Here is a 19270-nt window from a genome sequence, read left to right as displayed (position 1 = left end):
GCTGGATAGTCAAAGTCATTTCCCTTTCTTACCAGACAGGCAGGCTTCTAGGCAGACTTCTAGGCTCTTCAGGACAGGTACACAGCTTCTCCATTAAGTAATTCAGCCTGCAGGTGATGTCCCTTCAACTTCTATAGACTGTCAGGCTGACACCATCCCTGGTGACACAGCAGGCACCTGGGTACTTTGTAGAGCACATTATTCATAGGTAACAGAGGACTTTGAACTAGGGTATAAAAGAGGGATAGATGGTCCCACTTGTATACACAACTGGCAGGCAGGAGATGCAGTTTACTCTGTTGCACTCTTACATTGCTTTTATGCTACGCACACCAACACCCTAAGCACGCACATGATGTTAGTGCAAAGTCTGGGCACAGGCAGAGAAATGGAGCATTACATAGGTGTGTCATCAATTCCAGGTGTAGCAGTTCTGAATAAACCCAGGGCATTTTCTTTTGACCGGAAGTTGGATAGCTTTCTATATAGGTTGTCTTTAAACCTACCATCAATAAGGGTCATTTGGACTGGTGCAAGGTGCCCACTAGAATAGTGGACAGCATATGCCAGGCCAACTTCTCACAGCAAGTGTCATGGTTTGGTCCAGAAAGGGTATCACAGATGCATCAGTGCTGACAGCGGGGGCATGTTCAGAGGTAAGGGCCAAAGATGAGGTGAAGGTGTTAGTATCGAGTCAGTGTATTTCAGTGGTCGCTGCTCTAGGGGTGTGATGAGGGCTCAGGTTATTATGACGAAAAATTCCGGTTGAAACAAGCTGCAAGGGTAATGGTAAATGAATGCTGTTGGGTAATCTGATGGAGGTGGATAGGGAGGAGGGGAAAGGGGTGGAGCAATACAAGTAGTGGGGTTAGGAGAGGGTAGAGAACGAGGTACCCGTGGGATGACTAAAGGGCTAGGATGAGCTTGGGTCAGGGAGGAAACCTACAGAGAGTTTGAGAGGAAAATTTCATCAAGTAATTCTAGGTTGCATTCAGATACTTGGATGAGGATAATCCAATTATTATAAATGTAGACGGTTGCCTCTGCTCGGAAAACGATAGTGGATGCAGTGATCCGGAGCAGATAGCAAAGGGCTTTCCTTCATTGCGCTGGTCTTTTAGTGTAAAAGATAAGGTCACTTATGGTAGCTCCTTTATTCGTGCAGACATAGAAGTTGGAAATAAGGGTTTCTGGGTGAAATTTGAGAAGCCTGTGTTTGAAGTTCTTGAAAACGCTTTAAGGTAGTTTAGGGGAGGTATATGATAGTGTAGGAATTACAGCCGTCTGGAACCAGTTTGGAGTCCAGTGATCTTCGAGAAAGGGAATCCGTGGCTAAAGACACCAAATTTCCAGAGTGGAAAGAGGGGAGGGACCGGAGTACTACATGCTCACGTGGGGGGAAGCCGAGGGGAGTTGAGGAGAAGGGGTATGGTCAGATGAAGGAAGGAAGGGATGGATCAAATCATGGGGTGGCTGGAGGAAAGTTCCATGACTCCGTTCTTCAAAGAAAGCCCATTAAACAGCAGCATCATGACAGAAGATGTCAAGACTGAAGAAGATACTCTTTCTGTTTTGGGCTTCCCAGCGTTACTTGCATGCGATTTCTAGGTGGAAATCAGCAAATCCTGAAGAGAGTGCCCAGCTGCGAATATAAAAAAGGGAAGTTGAAATACATTAGGTCAAACTAGATTTTGCAATTAGGAAGATAGAATCCTGATTAGAGGGATAGGGGGGATGAGGTGAACAGTGGCCTAGGATGAACCTGGAAATTCGATAGACCAAGCCAATCTGGAAATCTCAGCAGAATTAGTAAACAACATCATTCTAAGATGGCTGCCACCTTGGAAATATTTATAAGCTATAGAACATGATAGTCCTTCTTTCATGTCCATAAGAAGGACATGCTGAGTCCTATGTCAATATCTAGATTTCTAGAGGCAGCGCCATTTTAGATTGGGCAGGAACGTTATATGGGGAGAGGGTCGATACATGATGCAGGGCCTAAAAGGGCCAGATAGAGCCCCTTTATGCCACATGGGTCCCAAACACAATCAGCGCACAAAAGGCCCCCTTAATCAGGCCTCGAGAAAACAGCGAGGGGAATCCTCCTGAAAAAAGTTAGTAGTGAATGAAACCAGTCACCTCCATGAACAATATGATTTGATGTACGGCACAACATTCTGATGTCCACCGTGCTGTCTTGAGTCTTCCTGATCCGCCTCTTTCTCCAAGAGCTGTTCTTGCTTTAACAAAACCTTGAGCATATGCATCGACCTAAAGCTGTAACTAGTATATGACTGCTATGCGAGCACACTTTTTTTGCTAAGTTACTCTATGAACACCTTTGCTGAAATAAATAAGATTGTGGCATGTTCAAAGGATTTTTTATGTAAATATCTCTGTATGATTAAATATGTCTTAAATATGTCTTCATTAGTTTCAACAATAGTAATAAATGCGATGCTTTTACAATCAATTAAAAATTGTATATGCACAATCCAGTATTTTCCATTTAAGTAATTTAAATTTCTTTACATCCGACAGAAAACAATCCTTGATTACACACAATGCTTAAGAATAATGAAGATAATACTGTAAATCTGCAAAAGCAAAGCCTGAAACATTGAGTTCCAGTATTCAGGAAAACATAAGTGCAGACAGAGGCAGCCGAACCTGAACATAAACTGACAGATCTTTGAAGTACCGTCAGGGGCAATTCGGTGATTGTACGAGTCTCAGCTGTCACCTCCGTGCCTCATGATGAAGAAATGACCTCTAGAAAATTAAGGCAACACTGATCAACCACTTCTTGTGTAAACATGTCCAATACCAGCTCTAATCATGAGGTGGTTACAGCAGTGCTCTGCTTCCTAAAGTGATATCAGACCACCATTCAGTGCTGGAGGTGTATTGTAAACTCTTTTAGGCCATTCCATAGCAACCAGCGAAAAGCACAGTTAACTGAAAGTTAAGAGAAATGGGGGTTCTGCTATATAAAACACAGAGTACTGTCCCAGTGTCCACCGACCAGAAGGACGATGGATCTTTACTCGCAAGCTTGCAGAACCATTATCCTTTCTAAAGACACAATCAACCACAAAGAAGCCTTACACGTGTTATGAGTGTGGCGAGTATTTGGTGACCTTTGCACTTTCAAGTTTATTCAGTAAGCAAACGAGCAAAATACCACACACCTACATGGAGTGTGAAAATAACACAAGTGCTTTATCGGTCATGTTGGCCCTTCAGACAGCACAGTCAAGAGATGTAGAAAAATGCATACCCGACTCAGGGACACTAACCAAGAAGGAAAAAACATATACTTGCAGTGAATGTGGAAGTAGTTTTATTTCCTCTTCAGGATTAATGTATCATCAAAAAACACACTCAGGGGAAAAACCATATCATTGCAGTGAAAGTGGAAGTAGTTTTAGGAAATCGGCAACATTAAGGAATCATCAGCGAACACACACAGGTGAAAAACCATACAAGTGCAGTGAATGTGTGAAGAGCTTTTGTCAATCATCACACCTAAAACAGCATCAGAAAACACACACCGGGGAAAAACCATACGATTGCAGTGAATGTGGAAGTAGCTTTAGTGAATCTTCAACTTTAAGGAATCATCAGCAAACACACACTGGAGAAAAACCATACAAGTGCAGTGAATGTATGAAGAGCTTTTTTCTATCATCACTCCTAAAACTCCATCAGAGAACACACACTGGAGAAAAACAATATCATTGCAGTGAATGTGGAAGCAGCTTTAGTGAATCTTCAACATTAAGGATTCATCAGCGAACACACACAGGGGAAAAACCATACCTTTGCAGTGAATGTCTCAAGAGCTTTAGTCAATTATCAGCTCTAAAAATTCATCAGAGAACACACACAGGGGAAAAACCATATCATTGCAGTGAATGTGGAAGTAGCTTTAGTGAATCTTCGACATTAAGGATTCATCAGCGAACACAAACAGGGGAAAAACCATTTAAGTGCAGTGAATGTGTGAAGAGCTTTAGTCAATTAGCAGGCTTAAAATACCATCAGCGAATTCACACAGGGGAAAAACCATACAAGTGCAGTGAATGTCTCAAGAGCTTTTTTCTATCATCACTCCTAAAACTCCATCAGAGAACACACACTGGAGAAAAACCATATCATTGCAGTGAATGTCTCAAGAGCTTTAGTCAATTATCAGTTCTTAAAATTCATCAGAGAACACACACAGGGGAAAAACCATATCATTGCAGTGAATGTGGAAGTAGCTTTAGTGAATTTTCAACATTAAGGAAACATCAGCGAACACACACAGGGGAAAAACCATACAAGTGCAGTGAATGTATGAAGAGCTTTTTTCTATCATCACTCCTAAAACTCCATCAGAGAACACACACTGGAGAAAAACCATTTAAGTGCAGTGAATGTCTCAAGAGTTTTAGTCAATTATCAGCTCTAAAAATTCATCAGAGAACACACACAGGGGAAAAACCATTTAAGTGCAGTGAATGTGTGAAGAGCTTTAGTCAATTAGCAGGCTTAAAATACCATCAGAGAAATCACACAGGGGAAAAACCATACCACTGCAGTGAATGTGGCAGTAGCTTTAGTGAATCTTCAACATTAAGGAAACATCAGCGAACGCACACTGGGGAAAAACCATACCATTGCAGTGAATGTGGAAGTAGTTTTACGGAATCATCTAACCTCAGACGTCATCAGCTAACACACACAGGGGAAAAGCCATTCAAGTGCAGTAAATGTGGGAAGAGCTTTAGTCAATCTGCACACCTAAAACAACATCATCGAACACACACTGACAAAAAACCATATCATTGCAATGAATGTCTGAAGAGCTTTAGTCAATTATCACACCTAAAGTAGCATCAGAAAACACACGCTCGGGAAACCCATTTAAAGTGCAATGAATGTGGAAAGAGCTTTATATATTTATCACACCTAAAACTCCATCAGAGAACACACTGAAGAAAAAACATATCATTGCAGTGAATGTCTGAAGAGCTTTAGTCAATTATCAGTCCTAAAAATTCATCTGAGAACACACACAGGGGAAAAACCATATGATTGTAGTGAATGCAGTAGTAGTTTCAGTTCCTCTTCAGGATTAATGTATCATCAACAAACACGCACAAGGGAAAAACCATATCATTGCAGTGAATGTGGTCGTAGTTTTAGGAATTCAGTAACATTAAGGAATCATCAGCGAACACACACACAGGGAAAAACCATTAAAGTGCAGCGGTTGTGGGAAGAGCTGTATATATTTACCAAGCCTAAGACAGCATCAGAGAACACACACTGGGGGAAAACCATACCATTGCAGTGAATGTGTGAAGAGGTTTATTCAATTATCAGACCTTAAACACCATCAGAGAACACACCTGGGGAAAAGTCATGCAAGTGCAGTAAATGTGGGAAGAGCTTTAGTCAATCTGCAAACCTAAAACAACATCATCGAACACACACAGGGGAAAAACCATATCATTGCAGTGACTGTCTGAAGAGTTTTAGTCAATAATCACACCTAAAAAAAATCAGAGAACACACACAGGGGAAAAAAACATATAATTGCAGTGAATGCGGAAGTAGTTTTATTTCCTCTGCAGGATGAATGTTTCATCAACAAACACGCTCAGGGGAAAAACCATATCATTGCAGTGAATGTCTGAAGAGCTTTTGTAAATTATCATACCTAAAGCGGCATCAGAAAACACACACTGGGGAAAACCATTCCAGTGCACTGATTGTGTGAAGAGATTTTGTCGCTTATCAGACCTACATAAACATCAGCAAACATAAACAGGAGAAAAACCATTCCAGTGCAGTGAATGTGTGAAGAGCCTCAGTTAATCTTCAAACCTACAAAGACATCAGCGAGCACACCACCATCACTGAACCCACATAGAAATAAACATAGAGCTGAGTGATTTTAGTAATAATTTAATTACATCATCAATAATACTCACCCATCTGTAGGTGTGCACTGAAGCAAAAAAGTGCAGTTATTGTAAGATGAAGGAATTATAGAAACTGATAAAATTACAAGCATACGGGACATTCAAATACTAGCTGATAAAAAGCAGGAGATAGAAGACTGAACTAGTAGGAAAGAAGAAAAATACATATATTTGAAAAATTATAAAAGTGTCTATTCTCTGCTATTGTTTATTTCCCTACAGCTAGAAAAAACATGAAATATCCGGAAACCCATTGGGAGACTAGCACAAAGTGGACTAAAAGTAAAGAAACATTGTTGGTTTTTATTCTGTGAGAGAGTTTTAACGAAAGAAATCCAAGCACACCTGACCATGCTGCCTGTAAAATCAACACCATGAACAATGCTTGGACCAACAAGGGTATTTTCAGCTAATTCTGGAGATTAGTGATAAAACTTATAAACCCAACACACTCAAAACAATTGAACAAGCACAAAATGAAGATTCTTCAGAGCGGGCTGTGGTTTTGGTCGTTTTATGCATCATCAATGATTCTGTGACAGCGGCCAGAGGACTGTGTAGAAAAGCAGAAGTGAAAGCAGGAAAATGTGAGCTGCAGCTCTCTGGGTTAACCCTCGCAGTGCATGGCATTTACCTCTAAAGATCTGATGTAGAACAAATGATGATCATTTCCATCATTAATCAATCAAATCCGAGGAGACAGAGAAGTTGAAACATTTAAGGCCTGATTTAGATCTCGACGGACGGGTTACTCCATCACAACGGTGACAGATATTCCATCCGCCAAAATATGAATTCCATTATATCCAATGGATTAATATTTCGGCGGACAGGATATTCATCACCGTTGCCGAGATCTAAATCAGGCCCTTGGTTATTGACAGGTTTCTGAAAGCTAGAACAGCAGCTGTGTGATAGCCAGGCCGAGCACACGTCAGAAGAGTGTAGGATCAATAAGGGAGCAGCAGCTGTGTGATAGCCAGGCCGAGCACACTTCAGGAGAGTGCAGGATCAATAATGAAGGTCTCAGAGCTGCAGCTGTGTGATAGCCAGGCCGAGCACACTTCAGAAGAGTGTAGGATCAATAAGGGAGCAGCAGCTGTGTGATAGCCAGGCCGAGCACACTTCAGGAGAGTGCAGGATCAATAATGAAGGTCTCAGAGCTGCAGCTGTGTGATAGCCAGGCCGAGCACACTTCAGAAGAGTGCAGGATCAATAATGAAGGTCGCAGAGCTGCAGCTGTGTGATAGCCAGGCCGAGCACACTTCAGAAGAGTGCAGGATCAATAACGAAGGTCGCAGAGCTGCAGCAGTATGATAGCCAGGCCGAGCACACTTCAGAAGAGTGCAGGATCAATAATGAAGATCAAAGAGCTGCAGGTGTGTGATAGCCAGGCCGAGCACACTTCAGGAGAGTGCAGGATCAATAATGAAGGTCTCAGAGCTGCAGCTGTGTGATAGCCAGGCCGAGCACACTTCAGAAGAGTGCAGGATCAATAATGAAGGTCGCAGAGCTGCAGCTGTGTGATAACTAGGCCGAGCACACTTCAGAAGAGTGCAGGATCAATAATGAAGGTCGCAGAGCTGCAGCTGTGTGATAGCCAGGCCGAGCACACTTCAGAAGAGTGCAGGATCAATAATGAAGGTCACAGAGCTGCAGCTGAGTGATAGCCAGGCCGAGCACACTTCAGAAGAGTGCAGGATCAATAATGAAGGTCGCAGAGCTGCAGCTGTGTGATAGCCAGGCCGAGCACACTTCAGAAGAGTGCAGGATCAATAATGAAGGTCGCAGAGCTGCAGCTGTGTGATAGCCTGGCCGAGCACACTTCAGAAGAGTGCAGGATCAATAATGAAGGTCGCAGAGCTGCAGCTGTGAGATAGCCACGCCGAGCACACTTCAGAAGAGTGCAGGATCAATAATGAAGATCAAAGAGCTGCAGGAGTGTGATAGCCAGGCCGAGCACACTTCAGAAGAGTGCAGGATCAATAACGAAGGTCGCAGAGCTGCAGCAGTATGATAGCCAGGCCGAGCACACTTCAGAAGAGTGCAGGATCAATAATGAAGGTCAAAGAGCTGCAGGTGTGTGATAGCCAGGCCGAGCACAGTTCAGAAGAGTGCAGGATCAATAATGAAGGTCGTAGAGCTGCAACAGTGTGATAGCCAGGCCAAGCACACTTCAGAAGAGTGCAGGATCAATAATGAAGGTCACGGAGCTGCTGCTGTGTGATAGCCAGGCCGAGCACACTTCAGAAGAGAGCAGGATCAATAATGAAGGTCACAGAGCTCCAGCTGTGTGATAGCCAGGCCGAGCACTTCACTTCAGAAGAGTGCAGGATCATTAATAAAGGGGACAGAGCTACAGCTGTGTGATAGCCATGCCGAATACTTCACTTCAGAAGAGTGCAGGATCAATAATGAATGTCGCAGAGCTGCAGCTGTGTGATAGCCAGGCCGAGCTCACTTCAGAAGAGTGCAGGATCAATAATGAAGGTCGCAGAGCTGCAGCTGAGTGATAGCCAGGCCGAACACACAGCTTCACTTCAGAAGAGTGCAGGATCAATAATGAAGGTCTCAGAGCTGCAGCTGTGTGATAGCCAGGCCGAGCACACTTCAGAAGAGTGCAGGATCAATAATGAAGGTCACAGAGCTGCAGCTGAGTGATAGCCAGGACAAGCACACTTCAGAAGAGTGCAGGATCAATAATGAAGGTCTCAGAGCTGCAGCTGTGTGATAGCCAGGCTGAGCACACAGTGTCTGTTCAGCAGATACAGATTAATAATGAAACTCTCCGACCACATGCTGTGTGATAGCCAGGGTGAGCACGCGGCTTCTCTTCAGGAGAGTGAGGAATCATTTATAAATATCAATGAGCCGCATGTTGTGTGATAGTCAGGTTGAGCCCAAGAGTTTTCTGCAGAACAGTACGGGCTCATTAACAAAAGTCATCGAGACTCCCACGGTTTGATAGTCAAATTTTGAAAGGATTGTTCCACAAAAGATATGAAATAAAAAAGATTGATTGCACATAAGTAATATATAGCTAGAACCAATCATGATGCTGTAAAATGTACACAATAATTACTAGCTTTTACATGTTAAAAAGAAATGTATGTTTTTTGATATGTAATAGAATTAAAAAAATGATTTGGATTTTGGCATTTGACTGCTAATTGTAAAGAAATGAGATTGCTCCCCTAAACTCAAGACACTCACTAGGGAGTCTGATAGAGGTGGCAGTAGAAGGGGGTCCTGTCTCAACAGTGTGACTGCTGTCAGCATGGAGTCTGGCACAGGTGGCATTAGAAGGGGGTCCTGTCTCGACAGTGTGACTGCTGTCAGCAGGGAGTCTGCCAGAGGTGGCATTAGAAGGGGGTCTTGTCTCGACAGTGTGACTGCTGTCAGCATGGAGTCTGGCACAGGTGGCCGTAGAAGGGGGTCCTGTCTCGACAGTGTGACTGCTGTCAGCATGGAGTCTGGCACAGGTGGCCGTAGAAGGGGGTCCTGTCTCAACAGTGTGACTGCTGTCAGCAGGGAGTCTGCCAGAGGTGGCATTAGAAGGGGGTCTTGTCTCGACAGTGTGACTGCTGTCAGCATGGAGTCTGGCACAGGTGGCATTAGAAGGGGGTCCTGTCTCGACAGTGTGACTGCTGTCAGCATGGAGTCTGGCACAGGTGGCCGTAGAAGGGGGTCCTGTCTCGACAGTGTGACTGCTGTCAGCAGGGAGTCTGGCAGAGATGGCGTTAGAAGGGGGTCCTGTCTTGACAGTGTGACTGCTGTCAGCAGGGAGTCTGGCACAGTTGGTATTAGAAGGGGATCCTGTCTTGACAGTGTGACTGCTGTCAGCAGGCAGTCTGCCAGAGGTTGCATTAGAAGGGGTCCTGTCTCAACAGTGTGACTGCTGTCGGCAGGGAGTCTGGCAAAGGTGGCATTAGAAGGGGTCCTGTCTCGACAGTGTGACTGCTGTCAGCATGGAGTCTGGCAGAGGTGGCATTAGAAGGGGTTCACGTCTCGACAGTGTGACTGCTGTCAGCAGGGAGTCTGGCAGAGGTGGCATTAGAAGGGGTCCTGTCTCAACAGTGTGACTGCTGTCAGCAGGGAGTCTGGCAGAGGTGGCATTAGAAGGGGGTCCTGTCTCAACAGTGTGACTGCTGTCATCAGGGAGTCTGGCAGAGGTGGCATTAGAAGCGGGTCCTGTCTCGACAGTGTGACTGCTGTCAGCAGAGAGTCTGTTAGAGGTGGCATTAGAAGGGGGTCCTGTCTCGACAGTGTGACTGCTGTCACCAGGGAATCTGGCAGAGGTGGCATTAGAAGGGGGTCCTGTCTCGACAGTGTGACTGCTGTCAGCAGGGAGTCTGCCAGAGGTGGCATTAGAAGGGGGTCTTGTCTCGACAGTGTGACTGCCCTCAGCAGGGAGTCTGTTAGAGTTGGCATTATAAGGGGGTCCTGTTTCGACAAAGTGACTGTTCTCAGAATGGCTCTGCTTTCGGCGTTCACATGACTGACAAGGTTTCTTTGAGATGGGACTAGCTCTCCTGTGTTGATGGAGAGAAAAGTGCTACTTGTGATATGAAGACCTGGGATGCACTTCTTTTAATTCAGTCATTTTTGTCCAACCAGTGTATTATTTCTATGGAAAGCTAAAAATGTGTGTGTCTTGGCACTCCCCTTGTTAATAATCCATATAAATGCCATAACATTTTCAGTACTTCTATGTATTCTGCTACAAGAGGGATGTAGACATAGATTTGTCATATTCCAAAGAGACTTTTTTTAGGTTCTTATTTAGTGCAACTTTATATACTGGGTGTTAGATTGTGTTATATCTAGAACAACGGTGTCTGTGATGGACGTGGAATAAGGAGGCCAAAGTACAAAGAGTTTCTCAGAAAGCTGTGAGCACCTTCAAAGGGTGAACAGTTATAAAGCTAAGATTATTTATGGGTTGGCTTTTTGTTGAAATCGTTATGCCACAATCATATCCAGAATGTTGGTCTTCCTGTGTCCAGGACTAACCGAGTGTTTTAAGCTTTTTCTTAGTATGGGAGAAGGGTTGTTCCTTAAAGCCCCTGTAAGAACATACAGATCTAAAGTTCGAGCACAAGCCCTCCACTGGTGCTACTGAGCAGCACCTGCTTGAGCTGTTCTCGTATGTAACTTGTAAAAGAGAATTCTGTGGGTTCCTCTGGGGAATAATAATTCCATAGTCCTTTGAAAGCTTAACTTTAAATGTATAATTGACTATAATGGAACTGAAAGCCCTCCTGGACTGAGCCTAGATAGGGATAAGTAAGTAGTCTGTTCTGATGGTTGTCTTTTTTACCTAATGAGCTCGAGTGTGGATGATTGGCACAAGGATCGTTGTCATCACACAGTTTATCCAGCTCAAATCTGTGTATGGAATTGTCAAATGGATACGAGCGCTATATGACAATCCCACGGCGCGTATCGGCTATGCTGGGCTGACCTCTTCCATCTTTTCCATCTTTTGAGGCACTCGACAGGGGTGTCCTTTATCACCCCTGCTTTTCGCTCTGTCGATGGAACCATTCCTTTCTGCTCTCCAGACTCAGCCTCGAATAATACCGTTTAGATATGGTCTGCACTCACTGGAAATTACTGCCTATGCGGACGATATTGCTATTTATTCTACCGATGTCGTAGAAGCATTAGAAAAGATAAAAACTGAGGCTAGCAGATTTGGAGATGTTCCAGGATACAAATTGAATATAAACAAGAAGCAAATAGTCGTCAATCTTCAATCATCGGCGTCAGTCTCCGGAATCTGCAGTATAGCCACCTATCTAGGAGTTAAAATTTCAGCGAAAATCAATGAGGTCATTACAATAAATTACGACGCTCTGTTGAAGTCTACCACTGTCTTTAAAAAAATGGCATAAGCTTCCCTTAAACATCATCAGCAGAATCAATTTGATCAAAATGAAAGTGCTTCCTAAATTTCTCTATTTATTTTGCTCTATACCGTAACCACTTAGTAATTGCTTCTTTAAAAAACTTGATGGGATATTCAGTGCCTTTATCTGGGGATATAGGAAGCTCCGTAGATCTCTGACGTTACTAAAGGGCTCTTTGGATAGCGGTGGACTCAATTTTCCTGATTTCAAACTATATTATTGGGCTAGCTTCCAGGGTCGGTTACGCTCTCTGCTCAATTTTGACACCCAACTTTATTTTCATATTATTATGTGAAATTCTGATTCCAAAATGTTTCTGCTAAAACTCAATGACCCCAATTATTACAAAAGGGTCAAATTTAAGACCTCTAAAGATATTGCGAAAATCTGGTTTAATATTATGTCATTCTGTAAAGTCTCTTTCTTCCACTCTAAATTGCGATTATGGGGAAATCCAGGCCTTCCTGAGATTTTTAATGACGGATTGACAAATATATGGTCCAACCATGGCATTAAAATAATGGATGATCTTTATGGCTCTCACAGCTTTTTGGGTTTTGAGGCACTGAAAAATGTATACAAATTGACGGATTCAATGAGATTCAAGTATATTCAGATTTATGATTTTTTTTGTTCGAAAGATGAAAATGTGTGAAAGTTTAAACTCCGTTATTTGGAACTGTCTCTATTCACTCAAAACTAAATCTTTAATCAGTGAAGGATATCGGTGCTTCAATACCTATAAGAGCGGTGATTGTTCCAAATTAGCTGAGAAATGGAGCTCTAAGCTAGAATTTAACATAACTTCGAATCAAATTGCCTTTTCTTTTTCTAATCTTAACAATTTGGTTCATTCCTCAAGCTTACGACTACAGCAATTTAAAACATCATGCATGCTGTATCACACTCCAGAAAGGATTCCCAAATGGTCATATAACATTCTTTTCAGCGACCGTACTAAATGTCCAAAATGTAATCTAGAAGCAGCCGATCTAGAACATATGTTATTTTCTTGCCCAGTTTTATCTGAGTTCCGGTCTGCTTTGGACAAAGTATTGAAATTGAAACTGAAAAGACCACCTTTACTCTTGGCGTCAATGGTACTATTAGATGTCCATTGTGTCACTCTCCCCCAGCAGGCCTTGTTATCCTGTGCTAAATTAATAATAGCTTGTGCCTGGATTTCTTCTAAACCTCCCCATATTATGGAGTGGTGGTCTCTAGTCAACGAGATTCACTCTATGGAATTTGCTTTGGCTAAACTCAGGGGTGTCCGGTCTCTAAGAAAATTTGAAAAAATCTGGGGTAACGTCATTTAAAATCTGAACAAGTTATACATGTCTTCTGTCTCAGAATATTTAGGGGAAAATTCTTCACCGCCATGCCTGTCTCTAATTTATATTTTGTGTTCGGCTTTATGAAATTATCTGTTTATTCTTTCTGCTACATTTTTTAATGCTCTCATTGTGATGTTAATATTGATATTATTCTTGTTTTTTGCCTCTCGTGTTATTAATAAAAAAGGTTTAAAAAAAAGGAATTGTGTTAAAATTTCCTCATTTTGTGCACATATTCACTCCAGTACTTCTAAAACAAGGACACCATATCTAAATATTCATACAATGGAATATAAATACTAGTGAGGCCGAGTCATTTGGAAATTTAAGAGAACCAAAACAATTGACACAAAAAATGGTGATATGAAATTTATTGTATTTTGTTCTTTTGATTGCATAAACCTTTTTCTGCCCCTGGTTCTCTTTAAAACAGGTGCTAGCCGATCAGCCTATAAAGCTAGCACACTAGGTCAATGTCCGGTAGACTAGGACGAGGTCACTTTCAGAACTTGGAAATGAAACCTTTAGTTACCGTAAAATGCCAGAAAGAGAATAGCACATCCACAGAGCCAGACTTCCGTCCACCGTGGCACTTTTGGTATGGAAGGATTTGTGAACCAATGATATTCAAGTAAAGAAAGATGATTCCCTATCGACTTGGCTACCTGTCCTGTATGACATGGTGGGTGTTCACCGAGAACTGGCTTCTCAAGCCTGGCGGAGGGCACTCGGGATGCTCAAACTAATTTAAAAGGTAGTTTGGTTGATGAACAAGACAGCTATCCCTAGCTTTTACTGCAGTGTACAGAATAAAAAGGTCATACATTTCTGAAACACCTAGTTGCTGACTCCGGAGGGGAGGATAAAATGATAACAAAGCGGCAATTTGCAATCAGTTATGTATTGAGATACATTTTCACTGTATTAAAGCCCTTAAATGGCTTGTAATTGCTGGCATAAGTCCGGAGCTCCGACATTCCAATGTTTGTCTTCATGTTTTTTCTCTTTTTAATTTAGAATATTCTACACTTCTGCCTCTGGATAAACTGGTCGTTAAAGGCCCTGAACCCGTTACAGGCCCAAGACGCAGGCCCTCGTCAGCGGGCCATAAGGCTATATTAAAGCCTGCCTGACCAGAATAGTATGTTTGCCAATCACGTATTTGATTGCATTCTTAAAACAGTACTTAACTGCAATGTTTAAATAAGTCTAGACATATTTAAACATTGTCAATTGAATAGAATAATTGTGAAAAATTCTGAGGGGTGCCCGACGATCGCTGTGGGGTTGGGGGCGTGGCATTAAAAGGTTTTAAGACCACTGGTCTAGGGTGTTCCTCATCGGAGATGTGTGAGGGGCCTGATGTAACACTGTTGATTAGTGAAATCTTAAAGGGAAGGACACAGAGACTCAAAGCCGATGGATTTCAATGTCGAACCTGTTTATCACCACTTAATCATCCTCACAATCGAAATAAGTGACTGGATCAGGCCCCCTCCAACCATGTCCAGATGGGCTGCTGGCTGAGTATATTCAGCACAGGTTTGGAAATCAAGGTTTGAGATGTAAAACATGAAAGTAATAGATACATGTACGCTTTACAAAGGAACGATGATGGTGATGCCAAGCCCTGTGTGCCACTGTTAGTACTGCCAGCAAGAGTGTGTACATTTATCTGCTAACAGCGCCGCTCCGTGGGAAAGGTCAGCCGTCCCTCATCTTACCTGCAAACCCAACCTATTCTAGACCCTCTCCAGCAGCACCTGTAGGCGGCTGGCCAGTGAACAGTAAACTCTCTCTCATAAACCCACCTTTAGCAGACATGGGGTGAGCACTTCAGGCAAAAACAACAAAACTAGGGCTGCTGATCGACCCAATCACAGGACCAGAGTGTTTGGTCCTAGAGATCCACGAAGACTAGTTTGGTCCTGTGTGGGGCTGAAACATAACTGGTTCCTTACAGAAATGCTGAGTGTTGACAGGGGACAGACAGCCCTTGTTCTGGAGGAGCATGGGTATTCACTGCTTATGACCAGGGGTTGCTCAGCCCCTTAAAATAATTAGACAGTACATAAACCACTAGGACAGCGGCTGATGTCAAACTCTTGAAGGGGGAAGAGTTGCGTTCCCTAAACCGCTGCAGTTTGAGCTGACCCTAGGAAACCACCCAAACTTCACGCAACTTGGCCTCCACTGGTTCTTTCGGTACGGCACCGCCAGAACCTCCTTTAGGCTTACTTCAGGAAGTAGTGGGTTTGAAACTCTGTGACTTGGATTACAGTCCGTCTTTGTATAAGTAGCCCTAAAGTTGTAGGGTGCTTCATAGGGTTAGCATTAGAGTCGGAATAGGAATGTCCCCTGCATTTTTTTCGGAGTTTCATTAAGCTCGCACTTGACCCAGAGGTATCGGGGATCATAGTGCTTTATATGAGCCCCAGTTGCTTTACAGATGGACACATTCATTTTTGTTAGGCACGGAGATATTGAATGATTTGCCCAGAATCACAGGATGACTCACGTGACGGATCTGAGTGCCATGCATGAAAGTATAGAACTGGGAATTTTCAAGATTATTACGTCACCAACAGATAGTTGGAACAGTGCACCAATATACCGTCCCCCAGGAACTAAGACCAATTTCACGGACCAACTGATAGATCTAATTGCTATGCATGTTCTCTCCTCAAATACATTTCTTTTGTTGTGGGATTTTAATTTTCATGGTGAAAATGATATGAACCCTGAGGTTAATAAACTCCTCTCTACTCTTGACATGATTGTACTCACCCAAAGAGTTACAGGGCCAACTCATCCAGCTGGCCACTCGCGAGACCTAATCTTTTCTAATATTGATCATCTAACCTGTAACCTCCCAGACTCTCTCACTTGGACAGATCATTCAATGATTAAGTTCTCTATCCAACAGCCATGCCCTAAGAGCTCAGACTTAAGTGCAGGGAAAAAACAAGTGGCCCAAGACCTTGGCGAAATCTTTCTGTAGAAGCCTTTAATGAGGATTTTTACCTGGAATCATTAAAGAAGGATAAGGATGCTCCTACGACGTTGGAAGAATTTAATACCGCCTTTGTGACAGTTTTGGATTCTCCCCAATGTCCACCATCAGCCACCTGGTGCACTTCAGAGCTAAAGATTGAAAATTCCAAATGCAAGAGATTGGAGAGACTTTGGCGAGTTAGTAAAGACCCGCAGAAACAAACTACGGTTTAAACAATCCCTTTCTAGCTGTAATCTGAATTTAAAATCAGCCAGACGTCTATTTATTATTAACCAAATTGAACGTGCCACTAACGTCCCAAAGGCCCTTTTTAATATAGTAAAAGACTTTGTATCTCTTCATGTCTGTTGACAATTGCCTATGGAAACACAAGATTTTTGTAATTAGTTAGCAATCTATTTTCAAGAAAAGATAATTGATATTTATGCTAACTTTTCATCGATCACCTCTCAAGACCTTGAAGCCACTACTAGAACAGAGGGCTTAGAAAAAATGGCAGCTAGCACCTTAGATTGTTTCGAGTTAACCACGCTTGAGGAAGTTTCCAATGCTCTCTCCTTCTCAAAATCTGGCTCACCCCAAGATCTTTGTCCTCCAAAGACAGTGGCCCTATTAGCCACTCGTTGCGTGTCAGCAATTCTAAATATCAATAATTATTCAATACAATCAGGTACCATTCCAATAACATGGAAGGAAGCAATATTGAAGAAGCCAACTGCGGATCCCCGAGAACTAAGCAACTACCGCCCTATTCCTTTGGTACCCTTATTGGGCAAGCTGCTGGAAAGTATAATTAACAAGCAACTAAGTCTATGCCTGGAGTCCAAGGAAATTCTGGATCAATCACAATCCGGGTTTCAACCGGGCTTCAGTACCGAGACTGCCATGCTCGCTGTAACTGACTCGCTCAGACAGAAAATAGACATTGGAGGATCGGTAGTACTGATCCTTTTAGATCTCTCAGCGGCTTTTAATACCATCTCACATTTAAGGCTCGCGGAGAGGCTAGCTTCCTGTGGCATTCAAGGGGCAGCCTTAAAGTGGTTGCAGAACTTTGTCAGACAGAACACAAACTATCATGCTAGGGCCATATCTGTTAGAAAAATTTGTAGAACAGCTAGGTTTTGAGATAATTTCATATGCTGATGATACTCAGCTTATATTTACTATTGGCCCAAAGATAGAAGCAGAGAAATTGCGGTTCTCCAGCTGAATGCTTCTAATCTCTAGCTGGATGACACAGAACTGCCTCCAGTTAAATACTGGAAAAACCGAGGTCATGCTAACGGGGAAAGCCTCAGCTAGCTGGTCTGATGAATGGTGGCCCTCACAATTGGGACCAGCTCCTGTTCCTAAAATATGCGTTAAAAATCTAGGCCTAAAATTAGATCAGTCATTAAATTAACCATGAAAGACCCCATTGCTGCCACTACTAGCTCCTGCTACTATAGTATGCGTTTACTCTGCAAAATTCTTCCCTACTTGCCTACTAATCACCGCAGAACCTTAGTTCAAGCCGTGGTCATCAGCCAATTAGACTATGGTAATGCTCTGTTGGCGGAAGTGGGAGAGACCCTGCTTACTAAATTACAAGTGATTCAGAACACGGCGGCCAGAATGTTACTGAACGCCCCTGCTGGCTCCCCTTCTGCTCCCTTGCTGAGAGAGCTGCATTGGTTACCTGTAAGGAAGAGATCCTTTTTCAAAATCTGTTGTCTCACTTACAATGCGCTGAATGGCAGAGGCCCTTACTATCTACAAAAGAAACTCACCTTTCACACACCGAACAGAAATCTCAGATCCAGTACTCCAGGCCTTCTACAGGTTCCTCGTATACGTTTGAGTCAGACTGGTGGAAAAGCTTTTTCGTATCTGGCCCCAAGATACTGGAATAAACTACTGCTGTCCCGAAACAAAATTTCCATATACAGCACCTTTAGGAAACAACTAAAAGCAAAATGTGTGTCTTTGCATTTCAATACGGTGATGCGGACCACCACATTGAAATGTGTTACTCTAACCCCTGATGCGTGGTACTTGGCAGGCCTGCTCCCCTCAAAGCAGGCACCGTTGCAGTATGGTGCAAGGCTGCCTGCATTGGCGCTAGGCAGCTAAATTTAGCACCAGCACAGGGAGAAATGCAGGGCTGCACCGGATTCTTGTAAATACGGTGTAGTCCTGCATTTCAGAAGTGGAGAGCGTGACGTTAAGCCAAGGAGGCCAACGCCGTGCTCCACCACTTCCTTGTAAATATGCCCCTTAATGACAACAGCCTGACCTATTTTATCAAGAGACAGAAAATCCTCTCATTTCAGAAGATGCACCGCCTTGATGTAGCATTGCTCCAGGACACACACCTGTCACCTATTGATCATGATACATTCAGAAGGGTTTGGATGAGTACGGTACTACATGCCAGCAGGATCCTGACTACCCTTACACACCCATCTACCCCTTTGGAACAGGGGCAGAGTGGGTTGGACATCTTATTTCACAAATCCCAGGGGGTTTGCATACTGCGGACATGGCGGGACCCCCCTGGACAGATATATTTTTGCCAAGGTTCAGATGTTTAATACAAAGGAAGGAACCAGTGTGGACAGTTTTTTACGGGGTCCAGAGTATATGTCCAGATAACTTGTAAACAAAAAGGATACTGAGTTCCCCGGGGATCAAAAGGAGGTATGGGAGAGTGGAGACAAAACTAAACTATAGTCAGGGAACTGGGTGTTCCCTTGTTGGAACTAAGGGACCTCACACACCCAGGAATCTAGGTGTCATGCTTCATCATTGGTCTCCTGCTCCTCGTCAGACTGGCGCTGCAATGTCTGACGGGCGCCGTAGGCGCTCTTTGTTGGAGATCTTTTGTTCCAGCCAATAGTTTGTATGCGTGTGAGGGGTCTGGTGGTGGTGTAGTCGTGAAGGGAAAGTGAGGTTTAAAAGGAGGTGAGTCAGTCCACAAGGGATTTTATTCGGGTGGCTGACTCCCTTATTAAAAGGGTGGGAGGGGAGAAAGAAACTGTTTAA

General features: G+C 43.3%; 2 protein-coding genes across 2 annotated transcripts in view; both read left to right on the top strand.

The window, feature by feature from the left end:
• Nucleotides 1-6823, top strand: part of LOC144806466 (uncharacterized) — a 222886-nt gene extending 216063 nt beyond the window's left edge. The window contains exon 7 of the mRNA XM_078672825.1: nucleotides 3392-6823. Coding sequence (XP_078528951.1) covers nucleotides 3392-4884 — 1493 coding nt within the window. The 3' untranslated portion in view covers nucleotides 4885-6823. The remainder of the gene's footprint in view (nucleotides 1-3391) is intronic.
• The window catches only part of LOC144806464 (uncharacterized), a 498581-nt gene that overhangs the window by 332558 nt on the left and 146753 nt on the right, over nucleotides 1-19270 (top strand). The window lies entirely within an intron of this gene.

This window comes from Lissotriton helveticus (genome assembly GCF_964261635.1).
Source record: "Lissotriton helveticus chromosome 1_1 unlocalized genomic scaffold, aLisHel1.1 SUPER_1_unloc_77, whole genome shotgun sequence".
NCBI classification, from domain to species: domain Eukaryota; kingdom Metazoa; phylum Chordata; class Amphibia; order Caudata; family Salamandridae; genus Lissotriton; species Lissotriton helveticus.
This window is presented reverse-complemented; position numbering and strand designations above follow the sequence as displayed.